Genomic DNA, 24312 nt, shown 5'->3' with positions numbered 1-24312 from the left:
AATTCCTTGCCAGCCTTGTCTTCCCACTGAGATAAGCCAGGGCACTGGTCTTCCTCAGTGCCTGAAACTTGACAGAGATTCCACACTGCAAATACAGAAAGGACAAAGGAAGCACCTGGGAGCAGATCAACGCCTAACTGACATTCCTGATCCCCAAAGAGCTGGGCAGGCTCAAGAGTGCATGGGTCTATGGCCATATCACCCTGAACGCACCCGACCTCGTCTGATCTTGGAAGGGTCCTTTGGCAAAAAGGGATGAGAAATCACAGAAGCTTTTCTTAAATATTATGAACAATGATGCAGAGAAGAATTTTTCCTCTTCAAGCAGAGTATCAAGCATATTTTCTGATCTTCTAATCCATCTCCTCAAAGCAAAGTTGCAGTGATTATTATATATTACGTTAAAGTGTGCTATTTTATATTATTTCATAAGGCCTTGAATTCTGATAAACATAAAAATTGATGGTTATGCTTTTCTTTTATATATAGTTTTTCTACATTACAAATGGGCAAAGCTTCCCAAATGCAAGTGAGCTGGTGGTGAGACTTGCCACATTATACTACATGGAATGCTCATGTTTTTAAGGTGAGTGATATGAGGTCCAAAGAGTGCCATGTTTAACCAGGATAATGACTGCCAAAGAGAGAAAAGCTTGTATTAATAAGCCTTGTGGTCACATTCTCTTCTTTGGGACAAATGAAAAATTTCAGTCCAAGAAGACAACATTCCCTTAAAATTCAAAAGCACCAGAAACTAAGAATGAAGGATCTGAACATTTTCTCTGCCACAGCAGTGAAAATGTTACCCATGAAGGAATATTAAAATTAAAAATTATAACAAACATTTATTCGGATGCTATAATTACAATTGTGTCAACATTTGCTTGTAAAACAGATTTTTCAAGGGAGGTTACGCATTAACAATTATATCTGACTGCAAACTTACATAAGGCTATTTTTTTTTTTTTTTTTGTCTAAGAAATATATTTCAATAGAATCAAATATGGTGAGGCCCTGGATTCAAGTACTGTCAGGACAAAACACCTGATAAATTTTTAAAAGAATAGTCAGCTTAGCAGATCAGATAATACATATTTTCTCATTATTAAAACTTTATAAAACTGTGAGATTGACAGATGCTCTTTTTTCACTTTTTGCATAAAATTTGTGCTTTGGTAGTCATTTATGTATATATTTAAAAAAAAAAACAAACATATGTAGAGCTCCAAAAGCTAGAGCTCTTGAGACCAGGGTGTCTCTTTCTCACAGATGGGGAAACACACATTGAACTGGAGGAACGAAAATGAAACCCACCCCCAAAGGTTGCCATATTTAAGATGCAGATATTGAGGATGCAAATAAAAAGAGAACTTTGTTTCAGTCTTAAAAGAGGATTTTTAAAAGGTAAGTTGTATATCAAGAGGAACAGAAAATAAGGACAGGAAAAGAGGTAAGATTAGGCATCAGTGAGGTCCTTTCCACCTGTAAGAATGAGCTAATTTTTGGAAAGTCCAGAAAGAGAGCAGCATGAGTGTGTGGCTGACATTGGACCAGTCTTCTGGCTATTCATTGGTAAAAGGGTGAGGAGAGAAGATGGCTGCTAAAGTCTCTTCTACCTCTAGGATATATGTTGCCTATGGATTCACCAAAACATATTATTTTAAAGTAGAATGCTTCAAAATTCCTATAGATGGGAGAGGCAACCAAAATTGACCATTGTATCAAGTCTCCAAGTCAGATTTCAATAGCAGAATTGTTTTTTTTAATAAATCTCTTTTCAGAAAATGGTAATTTTTGTGTATGACTCTATACTTACAAAAATATTTTTTGTGTGTATATATGTGTGTGTACACATGAGGGAGTATGTGTACAGAGGCTCTAAGTAGAGAATTGTGCTATATCATGGTCTTTTTCTCCTAGGGAACAGTTTTGTGCAGATTATATTGTCCCACTTAATAGATATCATCTCATAAAAATAAAATTATCTCAGCCAAAGAACACACTCTTCAAATAAGTTTACTGTTTCAAGGTACTATTTATTTAGAATCCCAAATGAGACTTATACATAAATGCAAATTACCTCTGGACTGCCTTTTAAATATACCATCACCATATCTGTTACGTACAAAGCTTTTTAGGTGGGAAGAATGATCTGCAGGACAATAAAGTACAGCTGTTAACACCAGGCCAACAATGCTGCAGGGAAAATGAAACTCATTCTTGGTGCCTCATGCTTGAGCAAAATCTAGGAAGAAATAAAGAAATAACATTCTTTAAGAGCCCTTCAATGGTCTGCCAATGGTCTCTGAGCCAAAGGATTATACTCATGCATCTAACCAACCACTGATGGCTGGGATTGCTTCAGAGCATGACTGAATGCTAGATTGTGCTATGAAACTTCTAAGTAAAATGTTTGTGTTTGCATATTTATATATAATGGCCTACAGGAAGTAAAAGGGACTTTGCATGTGGGTCAATGAGATATTAAGCTTATATGGTTAAAACACTGGAAAATGAGAGAAAACCAACTTGGTCAATAGAAGAAAACTGCTGTACCCTATTAATAACAGGGACTAGAGATACTCTCTGTGAACCAGACCAGCTCACATTTTTTCCAAGTTACTGCATGAAATGAGGGTGGAATATCAGGGCGAACATAGAAAAGGCCAGGGGAAATCCTGGCGTATTTTTCTTCCTGTGGTTGGTAAGTGTGACACAATGAAAAGGAGGCTGGATTTAATGTCAAAAGACCTGTTTCTACAACTTAATACTTGGGCACTTAGGAAATACATCAACATACTGAGAATCAGTTTCATCATCTGTGAAACAGGGATGATGCTACCCACCTCCTAGGGGTCTACAGAGGACTAAATGAGATAACAGAAGTATAAGTGCTTAGTGTACAATGACATTTAGACCAATATACATTAACATGATGGCAATGTGTCATTGAGATATAGAGCTACTTCCTCATATCCTTTTAAGTTCATGATAAAGCTGGCCTATAGGTTATTCTCATATAGCACAATATTGTGCAATACTGACACAAATTTTGAGAAACTGCTGTAGTTGATACACACTTGCTACATAAAACTAAATACTACACAGCTGAAAGTGATCATAAAAGCGTGGCAGTTCAACAGATTATAAACTAACCCAGTGGATGAGCCTTTTTTCACACAAGCAAACCCAGCAATTTTAATATTGTAAAGTCCATGGTTTTGTGAAATACCAAGTCAGGGGTGGGTGGGTGGGTGGGTGGGTGGATGGATGGATGGAGAGATACAGACTTAATCCTAGCTATCTTTGCATAATGTTCAGTATAATATTTTCTCTTTTTTAGCTTGGGTCTCCCTTTAAAAACACTTCATTTACATGAGTTTCCCCAAATCTCAAATCAGTTAACTTTGTGGTAAGGAGATGTGTGTGTGTATGTGTGTGTGTGTATGTATGTGAGTGTGTGTGTGTATTAGCTATCTGACTTAAGAAAACTAAAATAATGGTTGATTGTCTGAGTTGATTACTTTTCTTCTGCTTTAGTTGGTTAGTGGGCAAATGATATAATCATTAATTTTTTATTGTAGTTTTTCCATTTATTCATTTACTCCTCAATTTCCTATTGAGTGGCCATTATGGGCCAGGAACTTACTTGGAGAGAAGGAAGATTCTAATCAGCATATATATATATACACATTTTTATTCACTATTTAGTTCAAGCGCTATTAACACCACAAAAGTCAAGGCTTATACTCCTAACCTCAAGTGTCTTAATATATTCCTGTAAAATATATTCATGGAACTTGGAATTGGGGGGGTGTCTTGCAAATTTTGAATTTTCTGTCTTTTGTAGAGAGTTTTCAGACATACACAAGAACCATCTTTTTTATGTTGTCATTTCCCTCATGGGTGTTTTAAATGTTGCTAGTACATTTATAAATTTTATGGCTTGGTAAAAAAAAAAAACTGTTTAATTTGTAAACATGCCCTGGAGCATCCTGAGAGCATCAAGTCTTTGAATATTTCTTTATGAATGGATCCCATAATAACGAGCCAACAGCAGGTTCACTGGCACACAAGCTCCCACCTGAAATTAAACCTTTACTATTATGGCCAAATGGACCCCACATGCACAAGCAGCTGCCCCAGGTCACTGACATAGATATCCAAATCCTTCAAACAAGTGTCGCTATGATGAATTCGAAGTCCAAGAGAGTGTTTCAGCTATATTTAAAGGTTTAAGGTCAGCAGCCTTCAAAGAAATAATTCTCAAAAGTCAATTTAAACACTAATTGCAGGGTGCAAAGCACAGTGATTGGAGTGGGGAACTCACTAGCAGAATGACGGGACTAACCGGCAGCAGCAGTCAGACTCCACCCTCCCGGGGAGATGGAGCCTGGAGCAGGGGCCACGCCAGCCCAGAGGGTGTCAAGAGCTCGGTAAAAGTGGTGTCACCTATTGGCCATCTTCACTAAGTGACTTGAAGTCTAGCCACTGATGTTTCAGTAGCATATTTCACACAGCATTCTCTAACTGCATTTCATCACAGAATCCTCTGTTTTCTCCTGAAACACCTTTGAAGACATTACACAAAGTATTATCTTTGTTGAAGAAGACACACTCTTCAGCACAATACCCAAACACATGTTTCAGGCCAACGTCCAGGCAGCCATATAAAAAGGGAGTATGAAATGATCATTAAAAAAGCAAATTAATGTCAGTTGAGTGTCAAACAGAAAGCAAGGTTCTAACGGGCAGAGTCAGAAGGATGGGCTCGGTTTTGTTGGGAGAAGGCGGCCCCCAACCCATGTCGTTCTACAAGGAAGAGAGATATGTGGAGGCACAGGCCTAGTGGAGGGGAATTCATGGCTTGAAAGCCTCAGGAGACTTGAGAGGGAAGAAGGGAAATGCGAAGGATGGGGAATGAGTAGCTCTTCCAAAGGCAAACTTGAAGCCTTTGAGGGAAGGACCCTGTTTTCGCCCCAGTCCCTGGTACAAGGGAGGCAATCAATTAAGTGTTAGTCAAATGACAGAAGACAGGAAATGTGAGATTGCATCTGGGGAAATGGCAGATCTGGGACACCTATATAAGATTAGGAGGAACAATGTGTTTGAAGAGCAAGGGGGACACGGAAGGTCAAGATGGAGAGAAACCAGGCCAATGACCAGGCCCAGCCCCAGGAGCTGAGGAACTGCCAGCACAGGCCTTGCCAGAGGAGGGGGCCGTGGGAGATGGAGTAGGAGGCACTGGGTGGGACCTTGCCGGGGGTGTCACAGTGGAGCGGACGGCCTCAGTGGACTGAGTCACTGTGAAAGCACAACGGGTGGGCGTGGGGTGGAGGACTGGTGAGGACACAGGAAGTCCTTTATTTTAGATCTGAGTCTTTCACGTAAAAGGTATAAATAGCAGGATAATAGGAAGACGATAGGAACTTAGCCCCCAAACAACATGAAATAACGAGTTATACTTCCATTATGAAGAAATGGCCTTTGCTTGAGTCTCAATTTGCCAACATTGCGGATCTATAAAATAAAATCGCTCATGGTCACAGATTCTATAAGTTAATATTAAAATTAAACTTCACTAAAAGTCTCCCTCTCCCCACAAAAAATTAAACTTCACATTACTTTTCTAAATACCAAAAAACTATTCATTGATTTGATTGACACATTTCTCTACTTCCCATTGCTTAAATAAAATTAAGGCATAAGCCTAGACAATAGTTTTATGAAGCATCCATAAGGGCTATTTTATCCATGTTTTCCATAGAGCTAAACAAAAATAATTTGAGGTCCAGCACAGTGATGAATTGGATGAGACCATTTACATGCACATCCCTATTCTAAGTTATTTTTAAGTAAACATTTTAAACAGCATTGTTGCTTAAATAAGGGCTACATTAAAAAGGTAACTCGATTCAATGATAATTCAATTTTGCAACCTCTTCAGGTGAAACTAAATTACCACCTCATGACTCTCTTTACCATTCAAAAACTGGATGGTGAAAAACAAATAGTTTAAAAAATAAAAAAAGTCAAGAAATAATGTGAAAATAGAACACTTGAAATAAAATTATAATCATTAGGATACTATGTAGCACCTGTAGACTTAATTTTTTTGCAACTGATGTGAGAAAAAATGTCCAAGGCTAGGTAGAAAGGTGCTGCAGTATCATCACTGGGGGAAAAAACAACAACAAAAAAAACATAACAAGACAATACAAAAAAAAACAATGAGTCTAGCTTTCAGGTTCCTAACGTTAGACTACTAATGTGTAGTTTGGATACAGAAATAAATGTTTCCCTCAAATCTTTTTTTTCTCCCTCCCTTTTTAAAAGGTATGCATTAAAAGAAAATGATTGTAATGAGCTACACAGTGTAAACACCAGCATTATCAGGTACCTGCATCTTTTAAACCTATGCCTTCCGCAACCACAACATCAGGCGCTGGATCTACACAAATTTAAATTTGCAACTTAATAAACTAGTCCATCTACAGACAAATATCTGTCTTTCTACCTCAACCCTTTCCCATGCTTTCTGAGATGGGAAGAAAAGAAGTAAAATGCTGCACTTGGAAGTAGGAAATCAGCAAACTGTTCTGAGACATGCTAGAGAGAAAAATGTAAGAAGGCTGGAACATCCAATTCCATATTTGTGCCCCTTTTGAACTGATGACGTTTGCTGGGTAGTGTAAGAAGCAGTACAGAACAACTGTGTGAGCTGCTGCATTAGCAAGCTGGCCAAAGTATCCTGTCGTTTACACCTCCCCACTGCACAATCAGAATGGAAACATTTGCTCTATTGGAAGGCAGTGATAAGGATGGATTTTTAAAGTTTCCATTTTTAAGTGAAAATGAAAGAAAAATGCTCTTCTAGATGTGTTGTGCCTTTGAGCTCCATTTGAAAAAGAAAAAAAAAAAGGCAGAGAAAGCTGCTGTGAAGGTCACCGAGTGAAAGAACTTCCTCGGGGCACAGAATAAATTAAATCCCAAGGAAAAAATAAAATGTGATTTCCAGAGTGTGAGGCACAAACTCCAAATGACAATGATTGACAGCCAAACTATATCCGTGCAATATCCAAGACTGCACGTTCTCATTTACCTCGGTGTAGCCAGCAAGCGCCCATTAAACATCCGTCTGATGCCCAAATTAACCTTCTTGGCAAACTGAAAGAGGCACAAACTATCATAATCAACCTTTCATTATCACAGCAGCCTCTAGTTAAAGGGTCAGAATAATTGTGCCATCAGAGCCTTGATTGTTTTCAATCAACAGACGGCTGGAGTGACAGCTCGGTGATGGAGGAGTCTGATGAAACCGCACCAGGCCTAATCAGAGCAGATGAAAGGAAGGCATGATTGGTGCAAATGAACAGTCGTGCCTCTCCTTTTCATTTACAATCTGAAATTACTCTTAAATTTGTGGGGTTTTTTTCCTCCCTTATGAGCACCACTGAAAGAATGTTTGACTTATTATGAGTTCTGACAGTGCAGAGTTATAAAACACAGGTAGGGTTATCAGCTGAGGCTTTAAGTGGGTATTCAGCATAATTCTAACAAATTCACTCTTGAACAGCACAAAATGACTAAAAAGGCTTCCAATGACCTAACCTCTCAGTGCTGTTTGATTAGCAGATCCATTTATTCCAGCTCACATTCTAAATGACGAGAGAAGATAAAACCGAGGGCAGAGATACCATGCAAATGTGCCCTCTCAACTCCATTCTGTTTCCTGCAGCATTGGTCCCTCTGTCCCAAACCCTTCCTGTTCTCTAAGAACAACACATTAAGAGCTCAAAAGAGCTCATTCTCCAGAGAGGTTGGATCAAAAGGAGTTAGTTTTGGTTAAGACCCTGAAGCTACATCAGGAAGGAGGAGAGGGACGGGAACCCACCAATCCTATCCTGATATCAAAAAAGGAGAGCTTGGGAAGAGGAACAACAGCAGCAAAAATACTGGGATAGGCCAGGATAAATTTTGTATGCAAGAGATTTGGAGAAAATGGATACAATACAAAGCTTCAGTTACAAAGCAGCTATTGTTAAACTATAGACATTAACAGCCTTAAGAAATTCAGTGATGAACGGAATATACACTAGGAATGGCAAGAACAATCTTCTAACTTCTATTTTCTTGTTTCATCTTGACATCAACTAGCCAATCATGACTCTCTGTAGGGAAGTATGAGGCAGGTCAATACTGCACAACAAAGGAAAGCTTTTCGGCTGCGAAGATTAATGTGCACCTGTGTGCGCGTGCTCACATATGAGTATGCATGCATACAAAAGTGTGTGTGTGTCTACTGCAAGTGTGGACGTGGGGTGACCCTGACCTGCGTGTGCTAAGAGGTAGATGAAGTGGTGGCTGCTGGCCCAGAATTCAGGATTTTTAACCTCTTGGTTCAAAATTTTTACATATAACTCAGGTCATTTTATTTGCTAGACCACAAGTTGAGATGATGAGACATGATATATATTTACCAAAGTAAAAAGAAGAGTTATTTAATACAGCCTTGACTTTTCTATGGGATGTTTAGCAAATTTATTCCCCGATAGCGAGGCTTCGTTTTATGGGTCAACTGCTCACCCAGAATGTACAGAACACACAGAGTTCTATCTACATGTAAGATATACTCTAAGAGAATATTGCTACATCTGCCATATAACTTTCAGCAACACCTACACGTTTTTGGTTTGCTTGTTTTTTTTGGGGGGGTGGGGAGGGAGGGACAATTCTCAAAGGAAGATGTCTGGCAAATAGTTACAAAATGATTTTCCAAATCTGCCCTTACTCTTCCACCACTTTCCCAAGTGCAGATATTCTCCAGCAGGTCACTTTACTGCCTGGGGCTCACAGGCAGCTCCAAAGAGGTGAGCAATGGCACGTGTGCCATCCTCTCTCAAGGGTATAGCTCTTTTCCCAGTGTTGGTGTTGACTTTTTTTTTTTTTTTTGAGGTACTAGGGTCAGGGATTAAACCCTGGACCTTGTATGTAGGAAGCCGGTGCTCAAACACTGAGCTACACTGGCTCCCCTGAGTTGGTTTGTTCATCTGTTTTGTTTTTGTTTTCAGGAGATACTGGGAATCGAACCCAGGACCTTGTATGTGGGAAGCAGGTGCTCAACCACTTGAGCTACATCTGCTCCCATGACATTTTAAGGCATGACTTTCTCCTTCCCAAAAGGCAGTCTGTGTGTAGGTCAAATAGGAGTGGCTTCGAGATATTGCCTGCACATGGGGGTTTAAAACAGGCTTTCAGAGCTGGCTTACAGAGCATAAAGATGAAAAACAGGCTAATTTGGGCAAGTGCCCATTCTAATCCCCAGCATCTGAAGGATGTGGAATAAATTTAAAGCTCTGCCCAGCCCCTCTACATTCCCTAAACCTTACAGGAGATGAGAAGGCAAGCCTGATAAACCAACTCCTTTGTTTACTTTATCATTGACCCTTTATTGGATGTCTATGGGGGCTTCACTCCAAAGAGTACAGAGTCCCTGCAGTGGGCAGAACCACTTACAGCCTTCAGCGGGTCCAATGTCATTCAAGCCAAACAGAGGCTTGCCTAAAGCGCCTTTGCCTCCTAGCAAAGCGGTTTCCTTTCTGGAGGGAGAGGTTCAGTTCTACTTTCAGCTGTGAGTAATTTCCCATTGTGATTGGCTGACTTATAGTCAATTTAGTATAATTAATGCCAAATTACATTGTAATTCACATAGAATTACAAATTAAAAGCTATATTAAGAGCAAATGAATTAATCAAAATTAATGATATTATGCTCACTTGTTTTAAAGTGTTAATAAGATAGGTCCTCCTAAAACGTTTAAACTTTAGCGCACCATCCATCACTCCTTTAATTACCTGATTTCCTCATGTGGCCACAGGAGGTAGTGTGTGGGCATTTCTCACAGACCAGAACACACACACAAAATATACAAGCTCCAGTTTATGGGGCTCTCTTTAGCTTATGTTCGTGAGGCATAAGTAATAATCTCTGTGCCATCCACCTGAATTGACATTAACACCTCCTAAAAATAGAGGGGAATAACATAAAAAATCTTGGATATTTGCCTTTAGAACCAATCACTTTTTTTCCTAAAAGGATTTCTCCTCCTGGTTATGTTTTCTCTACCAGAATATTGAGGAAACGGACTTTGGCCCAGTGGTTAGGGCGTGTCTACCACATGGGAGGCCCGCGGTTCAAGCCCCGGGCCTCCTTGACCCGCGTGGAGCTGGCCCATGTGCAGTGCTGATGCGCGCAAGGAGTGCCGTGCCACACAGGGGTGTCCCCCACGTAGGGGAGCCCCACGCGCAAGGAGTGCACCCATAAGGAGAGCTGCCCAGCGCGAAGGAGGGAGCAGCCTGCCCAGGAATGGCGCCGCCCACACTTCCCCTGCCGCTGACGACAACAGAAGCGGACAAAGAAACAAAACGCATCAAAAAGACACAGAAAACAGACAACCGGGGGAGGGGAGGGGAATTAAATAAATAAAAAATAAATCTTTAAAAAAATATATATATATTGAAATTCATCTGTATTCTTTCAATGTGCCATCCCAAGTAGCAAGAAGGAGGTGGTCAGGCTAAGGAAGAAAACTTCCCCACAGAGAAGGCACTGCTCTGTACTACGGACTTAGATAAGTCTAAGAAGTATCTTATTTCTGCATACTGTCCCCGATGATTATCTTAGAATGCCCACTTTTCTCCTCTAGGTCTGTGGAGGTGTTCTTTTTTAAAATTTGTACTTGGAGCCAAAGTCCTGGAAGCAGGAGTGGGGAGAACCAGTGTATAAGAATGTTAGTATTCAGTAATCAATGCCAAGGCTTTTCCAGACAACTCTTTGGAATATAAATAATTCTAGAGCCTCTGGGCTACTCCACAGCTAAGTTTAGACCCTCTCCCTTAGAAGGCATGTGACAGGAAATCTCTATGGTCTTTCGTGGCCAAATGGCATGAACACCACGGCCTGACAAGGATTCCCAGAGAGATAACCTGATGGTGCAGGATTTGGGCCCAGCAGTTCATTTCTACTGGAATGATACTAACAATAAATTAGTATTTTATTCCAATAAATTAATATTTTCCCCTTTCTTCTAAGCCTCATATCTAGGCCATCACCTAACTGCCAATTTCTGCTGCAAAATTTTCTAAACATATTCAGTATATTGGGCCTAAGGTGAAGATGTGCTGTCTGGTCATTTCTATGGCTTCTATCCAGTCTGGGATGGACGGGCCTCCCCGCCATAGCCGCCTCCCACCAGTCTACATGGTCAAGCACTCCAGATTCTCCTTCACATTGATTTAAGATCTCTAAAGCGATCCTCCCTCGTAAGACTTCCTTTCCTGCTTTATACTCGGTCACCTCATACCCCGAAAGCTGTCCCCCATTTTATCAGAATTCTCTCTCCATTCTTCCTCTGTAATCTATCTAAGGCCCCAATCTTCCAGACACTGATAAAGAACCACCCCTCAGTGACACTTTCCTGTACTGCTACTATTGGAATCATTTTTGCAACTTCTCACAAAGCTGCACAGCAGGTAAGAATGAAAACTAGTACTTTATTAGGAAACTTCTACTGCTGGCTCACTCATTACAGTGTAATATATAAAAAAACCTCTGACTTAGAAGCAGATGCATAAGGTGCTTTGAGGTTGTTTTCTTAGAGTGCAGCAGTATTTCAGGCGAATACAGTGAGACCCACACTGAAACCTGTACTGGGAAGCAAGTCAATCACTCCGCCTTTGTGAGTTTCACCTTCCTCACTAATTAAAATTTTGATAATATTTGCCCTGTAGACCTTACAAAGCTGATGAGCGATTCAAATGTGATAATGTGGATAAAAATGCTTAAAAAATAGAAAGCACTCTAGGAAGGTAAAGAATTATTGCTGTGCTTATGATTGATGGGCCTTTGTGCCTAGCCTCGGGGTTTCCACCTCATACATAGCTTAGAGTGGGGTTTTATTTTTAAATCCCTGATAAGCCAGGGAGCAGCAGTATTACGGCGGGCCACCAATGCCTAAGTATTCTTCTCCAGTCATCTCTTTCCTTCTCACAGCAGCAAGAACAAAAATATCAGTCTGGAAACAACATGAATCACAATGAAAATTAGAAGCAGAGAGCATAAATACATCCTATCTCATAAATCACCTTGTTCTGTTGTGCTCGTTCCTTGAAAAAAAAGAAAAACATACCAAAACCCCTTCTGTCAGCTCATGGGAACAGCAGCACATGAATACAAGTTGGGTCTCCTGTAATTTCTGCTAATCACTGCCCCTTACAGCTACTTGACAACACACAGCTCTAGCACTGAGCAGCAGCTGGAGCAAAGTCCCTCTGCAACGAATGCGCCCTGCATTTCTCCAAGGCATACCGCCCAGACCAAAAACAGCCAAGCCGTGAGCCAAGCTCCTTGGGGCTGAATCCTCACAGAGGGGTTAGCTACATGGAGATCAGGAAGAGTGACTAAATGTATCCTCTGGGGGCTTCTAGCAGCAGCCAGCTCAGAATCCAGCTGCCAGGCCCGGACATCCTCGGGGCACGGCACTGTCTGCGCTGCAAAGGCACTGCTTATTCTCGTCACTGATAGCTAATGAGAAGGAGATGAAGGCGTCTGCGTCGAATCTGGAGAAAAGTATGCAGTTGGGAGGACTGCAAGAAGTTTCAGGAAGAAAGTTGAGAAGTGGTACAAATTGGATTAGTTTAAGGATTGGTGAGTAAAAGATAAAATGAGTTATCGTGATGATGCCCAGAAAGTGCCTCTCTGAAGGAAAAAAAAAAAAGAACTGTAATGACACAGTCACATATGAAAGAGAACTGAGGGAGGCAGGAATCGGGTGAAAGAGTACAAAAGTCATTTGGGAATAGTTCTCAAGCAATAGTATTTTATTCCATTTTTAGTTACCAAGGTCTAAGTTTCAAAAATGTAAATGCTACTCAAAAAAGCATTTTTTGATTAAACAGTCGCCCAGTCTGATTTTTTTTTTTTCGGTCTTTGACTACAACCTTCTAGATCCTGATATCCACAGGCAAAGCTGTTTTATTAAAGGGTACGTACAATGAGTAAGAGTTAACATGTCAGCACCCTGTCAGTGGGCCTTACTCTGGAATTTATGCTCCCCAATGTTACAGTTAGACTCATTTATAATTTTTCTGCACATGGCCCTTCTCTTCCTTTTATGTGAACCTATAATTAACACTATACTCATTAAATATATGTCCCAGAGACTTCAATCTTTGGTTTGTTCATATGCTAGTTGCACCCTGAATCTCAGCAGAGTTGCAACACCTACTCTTCAGGTCACTGGACTTGCCCAGGACAACTAACAAAAGTATGATGATGGTCAATGTCCATCTCAAAAAAACAGAGTATCTAAACTACAAGCTAGATAGTTCCAGCCATCTGCCCCCATGGGATCTAAGCCCCTTCTCAATCAGAAACTGAGTGGGCATCACCATCCCAAATTCCTCAAGATTGAGGAATAAACAAACATAAGGGGAGAATGCAACTATGGACAAAAGTAGAATTATTATTATCCTAGCAATGGAAGAACTTGTATCATTGATATAAAGGCAGTGGCCACCAGAGGTTCCAAAGGGAGGGAGAGGAAAGAATGGTGTAACATAGGGCATTTTTGGGATATTAGAATTGTCCTGCATGACATTGCAATGACAGATACAGGACATTATACATTTTGTTGAAACCTAGAAAAGTGTGCGGTGCAAAGTGTAAACTATAATATAAATTATAGACCATGGTTAGTAGCAACAATGCTTCAACCTGTGTTCATCAATTGTAACAAACGTACCACACTAATGAAAGATGTTTTTAATGGGGAAAAGTGCGTGTGTGGGGAGGAGCTGTGGTGTACGGGAATCCCTGTATTTTTGATGTAACATTTAAGTAATCTAAAGCTTCTTTAGGGAGATGTACCTCAAATGGTTGAGTGCCTGTTTCCCATATCTGAGGTCCTGGGTTCGATCCCTAGTACCTCCTAAAAATAAAATAAGCAACAACAAAAAAACCAACTCTCATTAGGGAACAGGTGTAGTTCAGTGGTTAAGTGCCTGCTTCCCATGTTCAAGGCCCTGAGTTCAATCCCCAGTACCTCCTTAAAAAATAAATAAAATAAATTAAAAAGCTTCTTTAAAAATAAAAAACCTAAAAAAAATGAAGTATTAAAAAAAAAGACTTACGATGAACAAAGAACTGAAGGAAGGTGGTGTTGAAATGTCCAAACAAAGCACTTCATTTTCCAATGTATCCATATCAACATGTCCCAAATTAGCAAAGAAATCATTAAACTGTTTAATACAGGTCAGTGCCCACAGCAAGGGAGGGAAGCAGGCATAATAGGAAAGAATGGCAAGCAGAAAGCTCCATATCAGACTTAAGAATCCTGTGAGATGTAAGAAGAACTGTGAGAGCCATGAAAGGACCATGTAAGTCCTTTCCACTACTGACTGCTCAACATGCACCAGATAGCAGGCAATAATGCTATGCAATAGGGCACCATCATGTGGAACAGGCATTTAGTAAGTATTTGGAATGTCATGGAGCAGAAAGTTAGAACTGGCAATGTGACGCAGATATGGAGGTGGGCAGAGGGGCCATTTGCTTTCAATCTGTGGGCACTACACCAAGCAACATGGTCAAGTCCCCCCTAATTATTTTTTAAAGCCATAAGATTAATTTGATACGCTTCTGCGCTGATCACTTCCAAGGATGCTGGAGCTCCTATTACATATTTAGAGGCTGTGGACAAAAGTGGAAAAAGCCTGAGAACTGGGAGATACAAGTTCGATATCCAGTTTTGTTACCTCAGTTTTTGCCCTTGTACCATAAGGAAAGAAAAGTCAGGATGAATGCAGAAGCATTCTGGAAAATGTGATGTGATATTCAAATATGAAATATTATGACAGTATTATGTGTCATACAGTAGTTCGAAGTCTTTGCTTCTCTCTGGCACAAGGTGCATTTGGATCAATTTATCATCTAAGATAAAAGAGTAAAGATGAGTTCATGACGAGTATCCTCTACTTCCAACTATAAGGTGATAGCAGATTTTTGTTTGGGTTCACCTTCTGGACATGTCTTGAAGAAAGATGATTAAATCAAATTGTAAGGTGAGACTTGTCAAAAACCACTGAATTTGAGGTTGGTGACTACTCTAAACAGTATTTGACATATGTCTCTAGAGAAATAAAAAGAATGTGTTATTAGCAGGATGGCTTACAGAAGCAAATTCCTATCTAAAATCTAGGTAAAACACCACCTCTAAAAAAGTCAAACTCAATTTGTATAACAATTTCCTGGAAGAAATCCAGTCTTAAGTTGGAATAGTAGGATGCCTTATTATCCATTTAATACATTTTAATATGAAACTCTGCATTATTGTTTTTATTTATTATTTATAGCGTACAAAGGACAACATGGCAGTGTAGAGTGCAAACAGTGCAGGCATAGCTGCTGCCTCCAAGAACACATAACTGAAGACAAATGTAAGTAGGATCCTCCTTCCCTCAAAACCAGGGGACATGGACCTTCTTTGCTATACTAAGAGGGAACATATAATCCCCTCCTTTATCTAAACAAAGAAGGACACTCTCTCTAAGGTCTGACCTAATTTGATGTCAGTCACATGACCACCAGATTGATTTGGTCTAGCCTTCCCCCCCTCCCCCAGTTGTCTGCTCTCTGTGTCCATTTGTATTCTTGTCAGCAGCACCTAGAATCTGTGTCTCTTTTTGTTGCATCATCTTGCGGTGTCAGCTCTCCGTGTGTGTGGTGCCATTCCTGGGCAGGCTGCACTTTTTTTGCGCCGGGTGACTCTCCTTATGGGACACACTCCTTGCGCGTGGGGCTCCCCTATGGGGGACACCCCTGCGTGGCACAGCACTCCTTGCACGCATCAGCACTGCGCGTGGGCCAGCTCATCACATGGGTCAGGAGGCCCTGGGTTTGAACCTTGGACCTCCCTTGTGGTAGGCGGATGCCCTATCTGTTGAGCCAAATCCACTTCCCAACTCTGTGGTTTATTAAGGAAGAAAAGCATTGATCTATATACTGCCCTTATAGAATAATAAGGAAATATGATGATCTGAGATAAATCTCCTTCAGTAAAGTAGGAAACAAGTTAATACATTAATGGTGTAAAGAAAAAATAATATTCTCCACTCTCAGCAATAAAGCTGAACTAAATCTGTCTAACACAATAACTGTATATTTTATAAATCTTGTTACCCTGGGATCTAGCTTCTAACTCTGTGCCTAGCACATCATGGGTGCTCAAGAAATATCCTTTGAACCAATGGTCTTTATCCATTTGTAGCATCTTTCTTGTTTCTGTCACTTGAGAGGTGAAATAATTCAAAATGGTGGATTCACACTGTGGTGGTCTGAAGTTGTATGCACCCCAGAAAAACAGGTTCTTAAATCTAATCCATTCTTGTGGGTGTGAACCCACTGTAAGTAGGAACTTTCGATGAAGTTACTTTGTTAAGATGTGGTCCACCTCAAATAGGATAGGTCTTAATCCTAGTACAGGAGTTCTTTATAAAAGAATGAAATTCAAACAGAAAGAGAAAAGGCCACAGAAGTAAGAAACTGAAGTCAACGAAACTTGGAAGAGAAGGGGAGACCAGCAGATGCTGCCATGTGACAGAAGAGCCAAGGATTGCCAGCAGCAGATTTTGGGGAAGAAAGAACCACCTTGATGAGACCCCAATTTGGTCATTTTCCCATATCAAAACTGTGAGCAAATAAATGCCCATTGTTTAAGCTGAACCATTTCACGGTATTTTCTTTGAGCAGCCTAGGAAACTAAAACACAGAGTTTAAAATCAATAGGCATGCTTTCATTTGGGGTGTGACCTGGGAGAAGGGAATAGCATTAGCAAACCTGCACTGTGCTGTATTCAGCATGGTTCTGGGCATTTAGCAGGTGCTCAAGAAATACTGAGGATATAGGCCACACCTTTGTCCTAGACTGGCAAATACAAGGGAATATGTACTAAGTTCAGGCATTTTCTATAGACTGTACTCCATGGAAAGTAATGTCCTTATCATTTTGGTGAAAGAGATTCTGAGGGGGAAGAGACAGAGAATGCACTTTCCTGGGAAGAAAACTGAGATTAGCAAACGTTTCCTATGAAAATGAAAACAGACAGATGCACAAGAGTGGTACAGAATTGTTTTGTTGTTTCACTCTAAATATTATGGCAGAAACCCAGCTCAGTAGTCTGCAATTATATGTTGACTATAACAGGGGAAATTTAAGAGGGCCCAACTGAAACAAAGTTCTAAGCCAGAGCTAAAACTCAAAGCAAAATAAAATCGGTGGAGAATTGCCAGGGCACAAATTCAAGTGACCTTTTGTCCCATGTTCCCTTTTCGGCTGATTTGCTCAGTTTTAGAATCGCCTTTCTCTGGCTCCAATAACCTCTTTGCGGTCTTTTACCCAGAACCTGAGAAATTGCTGACCTTGAAACATAAGAGTAAATTGTTGAGCTGAACTGAATGGAATTAAAAAAGAGCACGACTTGAAGGCACTTCTATGTCCTTATATATGTAAGGTGTGTATATGGGCAAGACCCCATGTTACCTCTGAATATAAAGTTAACCAAAGGACCAAGTAGTTTCTAGCTAGGGAAGGCAGAGAAAAATTGTCTGGGAGGGACCACGAAGTCCTCCTTGAGAGAAGAGGCTTAAGACAAAGTTTGAAAAGGTCAGATGGAAGAAAAGAGTAGGTTTATGGCATAAGCTTTGGGGATTTCACAGGTTCACAGATCTACAGAATCGTTACTGGAGCCAGCAGCACATTTTATCAAGAAAGAGACTGGATCAGAGACAGCAGAAAAAATAGAAAAGAGTTTGTTCAGTAAGGATAATTTGAAGGTTCATATGATACTTCTCCAGAGCCAGACCTCATGAAATTTGGCAAACAATGAAAATTAGACCTTCCACTTTTAAAAAAAGGGATTATCCCAGATTTTATTATCCATAGGTGGTGGTAGAGCCATGTGTGTAAATGCGTGTGCATGTTTACTGGTTCTCGCATAGGTTATCGGTTGCACATATCAAACAAATAGCACTATCCCTCCATCAGTTTTTCTATTACCTGTCCTACTTTGTGCCAATTTCCTTTCTCCTCCCCAACACCCCTTGCTTCACTGTTCTTCTTTAAGACATGGGACAGGGATTTGTCAAAGTCAATGAGCACTTTATTACAGTGAGAACGTTCCGTAATGAACAATTCAGCAATTTAATGAGATTCTGTAGATCTGTCTCCAGCCTGTCCATCAAGTTTCACTTCTATAAAGCACCCTGACACTAATCCTCTGGCATACCCAATCTTCACCCTGGGCTGAATATTAGATTCTTCCATGGTATATTGCATTACTAGTATAACCTCAGCAAAAATGATGAACTTAACTATTCTTCAGGCAATATAGCTGGTCTGATTTGATTTTCTCTATTGGGTTGAGTATGAGGGAATTACTTATTTACTAAGATAAAGCAAAAACAGTTTCTTATTGCCTGCTGAATGCCTAAATTGATAAAATTTATGTGAGTCTTTTTATTCTTTCTTGAGGGCCAGGTATAAAATATATATATATATTTTAGCCTGCAGCAGAAACCAGTTTTTAAAATTCTACATTATAATCTTAGTAACCTTTAGAGAGGCAATTATGATAACTCTTAAGTGGACAGTATGGAATTTTTTGATGCTCAAAAATCTGAACATTATGATGCCATCTCAGGCATTGCCTTCAACTTCATCACCAAGAGAGAGAACCACCAGGATGGTTAGCCTCAAATTGCAACTCAGAACTAATTACATGCAGAATTCATTTTAAGTCTTCTTCCCTTTGGGAAGTGAAGAAAAGTTTTCCTACTTCCCATCATGAACTTAGCAGAATAAATTCTGATGATTTTTGTTTATAGGGGAAAGCCATGGATAATTAAAACTCACATCAAAAACTCATTCTCACCAACACGTTCAACCTCCGCCTGAATAAACATTATCAGAGGTAACAAAGACACAGTAAAGCATTTTTGCTTGCTTTTACCCCCCTTGTATTTTCTTTGTTAAGGCACTGTGGATTTTGGAGCAATGGGCAGGATGTGCAGACCTGGGTTTGAAGCCTGCTCACTCTGCTCTGCATCACTCAGCACAGCCCTGAAGCCTCACTCTGCTCATCTGGAAAATGGGGGTGATAGCAGCCATCCTGCAGGCCTGTTATAAGGCAAAGGCAGCAAGTCTGTGGAGAGCCTGGGACGCAGGAGACCCTTAAAACGCTGCAGCTCTTATGACCAACACTGCTGCAAACAATAGTGAAGAACGAAGTTGTTGATTAATGTAAGAAGAAGAATTAAGAGAGAAAGACAATACGGTCATCAGTCAATAGAGTTGGGTGCTGGATAATTAACAGCTACCTGGAACTCTATGTTGACCAGAATTAAGGTACTGACTAAAAGCCATTTGATACCAGGAATTCACTGCCTTCTCAGCTAATAGGAGATAATGTTTTCCTTAGTATTCCGTATATAAATATTTTTCTAAAGGTTATGAAATCTTGAAGGTATGACATTCTAAAATCAATGAGATGGCTAGCCAGTGCATCAGGGAAGCAGACATGTAGTGTAAGAAAAAGAAAAGATGAGCTGTTTCTCAATGACACTATGTGTACTTTTCAAGGATAGTCACTGGGGATGATTATTGAAAGGATTTAAATTGAATAATCAACTTCAAAACACAAAACATCTTCCTGTCCCTTCGACAAAGGATATACGAAAAGAATGCTATGCCAGGTGAAAAGTCAGGGCTTAGGAAAACGGCAATGCATGCAAATGAGCTGAGGAGAAAGAGTGTGTCACTACACCTCAAGAAGAGCTTCATTTCATTAGAGGTCCAAACTGCTCTCTACTGCAATAAAGGAACCTTTCTGAATTGACAAGGTCGGAATTTATTGTTTCCACTGGTCTGAAATATGAATGAGTACCCTCTAACAGACCACTGTTTTCATAGTCAGTTTAAGGAACAATTTCTTCCAAAGGAAAACACCTTCGGTGCTTTTTGATGTAACCAAGTTAGGGTTCCAGAAGCCACACGGTTTTGAAACCATGAGTGTCTGAGGAATCCCACTCGTGATTCTCTGAGGTAAACTGAGTTCACTGAGATGTCCAAGTCTTAAGTACTGGTTTTCTCTGATCATTTCTCTGATCAAGGGAACACAACCTCTAAACCTTCAACCGGTATGAGGACCAAACCAGGTAAAACAGTTCCCACTGCTCCTCAATCTTTAACTTTTAATGATTTCATGACTTCTCAATGCCCAGAAGGGACCCACGCAGAGCACCTTACCTGCCAGATCTGTTCTTCACTCAGGGATGTCAGGCGGTCGCTCTTCAGTACTTCCTGAAGCAGACAATAAGGAAGCGTTAGAACATCTTCAGGGCGACTCTTCAGGAGTTCGGAGAGATGTTTCACTAAGAAATCGATCACTGCCTTCTCCAACAAAGTGAGGTTAAAGAGGTCAGCAAGTCTGTACAGATCCAAGTAATTAAAGCTATTTAATTCCTGGATGCCGAAAAATAAAAATGGGGGAAAAAAAAGAGCTCTTAGCAATCAATCCAAGAAAGAGCAGGAAAGAAATTCAGATTGACTCACTAAAGTTTGCAGGACAAGAATAGGAGAAATAGGACTGTATTCCATTGTTAATATAAAAAACTCTCAATTCTAAGGTTCTGGGCAGCTAACTGCTGTTCTAGAAGTCATAATTTTTCCTCACTTGGATGATTTAAACGCATATACTTAATAAATCTTAAATGGAGTGAAATGGGATTGGCTGTGAGTGTCTGGGAAAAGTTTTTTCTTCATTTGTTCTCCTATCAAAGAGGTGAGCACAACTATGAGCTTGAGACTGGGCTATGTAGCAGCAATCAAATGTTCTTTATTAAGTATCTTTATATATTTTATATGGAGATATTGAAAAATTAACAAAAATCAGGTTTCTTTCAATTAAAAGCCTACAACTTAACAGCAGTCCAACATAGAACTACACAGAACCAGAGAATTAATTTGTTTTCATGGAACATTTAAAAATTGTGCTGTTTTGATGCTATGTGATAGTTCTTTTGAAGGTCATTATTTAATACCTTCTTCTGCGGTCCTGAAATATTTTCATTTCATGAAGATATAATTTTATATGAACCCTAAATCCAATCTAACAAAGTATTTCAAGTTTGCTAGTGGAGAAATAAGATGTCTAAATGGACAAGTGTCAATGGTTAATTGAACAGCAAAGGGAAAGTAAAGTCACACATCCTCACATATAAGAGAAACATCAATTAAAAGTCTGCTCTTCATCCTTGCCTTTTCATTTTGTCCCTCTTCTGCTTAAAAACATAATTTCCCCTTGCCAAATGCTTTCTAGATGTCAGAGATTTCCATCCCCGTTGGCATGCATGGTCAGCACCTTGGTAGTTAATAATGTAGAAAGTGACGGGTTAAGGGAAAAAAAGAAAACCTTCCTTCAAAGAGGTTATCACACTAGGATACATACTCCTCCTTTTAGGAAGGATGGGCTCTGGAAGCTTTCAGCAAAATCACCACTTCTTATTCTTTTGGCTAATATCATGTGCAAACAAATTAATCACCAAATAATGCTGCTTTTAAGAATTTCCATTCATGTGATTGGGAGGGGGAGGGAGAAGTAATGGCTAAACCTCATTAAATGCCCAGTCTAATACTGTGGATTGAAAAAAAATCATCTCTGTTTTGGAAACAGTGCCATTATGTTTCTGATTATGAAAGTAATAAATGCTCACAATAAATTTCATAAAATTCAAGAAATGTATAGTATAAAATGGAAAATAAAAATCACTCATAATTCCACCATGCAGAGATAATCACTATTAATGTTTTTGTGTACAGACTTCCAGACTTTTTTTGAAAGGTGTCTTTTATATGTCACTGGAGAATGAATAATCACATTCATGGACAGAACAAACTATCAGCAGCCACCAGTACTTGGAGGCAACCCAAGCTGGTAGAGAAGGACAGGTGCCATGGAGGCAGGTAGACCTGGTTCAAATTCAGCTCTAAGACTCACCATTGGCTGTGGCCCTGGGTGACTCACTGAACCTCTCTTTTTCCCCATTTGCAAAATGGAGAAATCAACCAGCTCCCAGGACTGTCATGGAGATAATGCATGTAAAGCAGTCACCACAACAGCCTGGCACTTGAAGTATATCCTATATTCAGGGTACAAAGAATAATAAGGTATATTTGAACATTAGTCTTTGGCATCAGTAAACCACAATTCAATCACTGACATAAGGACGTCAAAATGAAGAATGTGGTCTTTTTAGATATCCAGGTCTTAAATAAGCTAAGTCATTAAGTCAGGGAAAGGGAGGACCACCTAAGACCATAGAATTGAGTTATAAACTGATTATATGCAAATGCTCCCACAACTATATTACTAACAAACCTTTCTCTTAAGTTCTCTTTCCAACTGCGGATAAGAAGAAATCTTCACCTGGATTTCTCACAGCCATGTAGAGTTCAACATGTCCAATTTGAACTTATTTTATGCAAACCTGCATCTCCTCCTATATCCCCTCTCTCTTAGAGAATGGCCCCATCCAGTCACCTACACCAAGAAACAAGAAGCTCATATCTAGTCAATCACCAAATCCTGTCTGTTATTTTGTCTATCATCATCTCCTGCTCAGACTCCCAGAGTGGCCTAAATGATTTTTTCTGCCTTCAGCATCAAACTTCCAATCCTCTCTATGAGAGTCTGAATATACCGATTACCTGTTTAAAGCCCACTAAATAGTTTCTCATTTATGTACAAGGAAAAAGTCCAAATTCAGTAGCGCTGGATAGACCCCCTGATCTTCTCATCCTACATGCAACAATCCCATCTGGCTAGGCTTCAGCTGTGACAATTGCTTACACTTTCACATCATGTAGTTGGCACCACAATAAAGAGCAAAAATAGGTAAGCTCCAGTCCCATGGAGTGTACAGTCTAGTGGAAGGGACAGCCATTAATCAAGAAGTCGCACAAATAATTGGAAAATCTTGTGGCCAAGATTGTAGAAGGTAGAATACCTGAAGTGGAAAGTTAGAAAAGGTTACCCTGGGAAGCCACAATGAAGCTGATAACTTCTGGAAGAATGGATGTTAACTGTGCAAAAGGGTAGGGGTAGAAATGGAGGAAAGATAGAAGGGAGAATGTTCTAAACAGAAGAATTAGCATGTGCAAAATTCTTATGGAAGAGCAATCCCATTTCCATTGTTCTTATCATCCTATCACACACCCCACTTTCTCCCCATGTCATCCTCTATCATATTACTCCATTTTAGCACTTACCACTGTCTGCAATTATCATCTGCATTTATTTGCCTACTTGTTTATAATATACTGACTCTCCAACCCCACTCCCCAATAAGTAGTTTGTGTGGAAGGAAAATCCTATTTGTTTTGGTTATTGCTGTATCCTTGGTGCCTAACACGGCGCTAGGCAGATGACATGGGCTCATTCCAAACTTGCTGAAGAATGAATGGGTGGGATGTCCATCCAACCCATTTCTCCTTTTCAACTTTCCTTGATTCAGGTTGAATTGACCACTTCTTCCTTTGTGCCTCCAACCTACTCTGGAGATTTCCAGCACAGTGCTTGCTAATTTAATTGTCCTTTGATTACATATTTGTCTTCCTCTAATAAACTCTATGCTCCTTGGAGACAGGTCTGTATTTTATGGTTTGTTGTGTCCTTGATAACTAGCTTAGAGGAGGTACTTGATATGTGTATGTTTAATGAAAGCATGTTCACATGTTTTCTTTTTTTTTTTTCAAAGATTTATTTATTTATTTAACACCCCCGCCCCCCCCCCCCCCCCCGGTTGTCTGTTTTCTGTGTTTATTTGTTGCATCTTGTTTCTTTGTCCGCTTCTGTGTCAGTGGCACGGGAAGTGTGGGCGGTGCCATTCCTGGGCAGGCTGCACTCTCCCTCGTGCTGGGCGGCTCTCCCTACGGGGTGCACTCCCTGTGCGTGGGGCTCTCCCATGGGGGGGGGACACCCCTGCGTGGCACAGCACTCCTTGCGCGCATCAGCACTGTGCGTGGGCCAGCTCCACATGGGTCAAGGAGGCCCGGGGTTTGAACCGCGGACCTCCCATGTGGTAGACAGACGCCCTGACCACTGGGCCAAGTCTGTTTCCCCACATGTTTTCTTATGTCCTGAGTATGGTGAGGAGCTGTGTAAAATGACAGCTTCCTGCCAAACTAATAGGGATACATC

The 24312-nt window shown here is 40.3% G+C and overlaps 1 protein-coding gene across 4 annotated transcripts in view; it reads right to left on the bottom strand.

Annotated features, from left to right (window-relative positions):
- The window catches only part of KLHL32 (kelch like family member 32), a 255100-nt gene that overhangs the window by 52019 nt on the left and 178769 nt on the right, over window positions 1-24312 (bottom strand). For 2 of the 4 annotated variants that reach the window (XM_058307167.2, XM_058307168.1), the window contains one exon: window positions 20361-20576. In XM_058307167.2, the coding sequence (XP_058163150.1) occupies window positions 20361-20576 (216 nt within the window). The remainder of the gene's footprint in view (window positions 1-20360; window positions 20577-24312) is intronic. The other 2 variants (XM_058307170.2, XM_058307169.1) reach the window with 1 other exon arrangement.

This window comes from Dasypus novemcinctus, chromosome 11 (genome assembly GCF_030445035.2).
Source record: "Dasypus novemcinctus isolate mDasNov1 chromosome 11, mDasNov1.1.hap2, whole genome shotgun sequence".
Taxonomy (NCBI): domain Eukaryota; kingdom Metazoa; phylum Chordata; class Mammalia; order Cingulata; family Dasypodidae; genus Dasypus; species Dasypus novemcinctus.
Note: the sequence above shows the minus strand (reverse complement) of the source record. Positions and strands in the feature narration are given on the sequence as shown.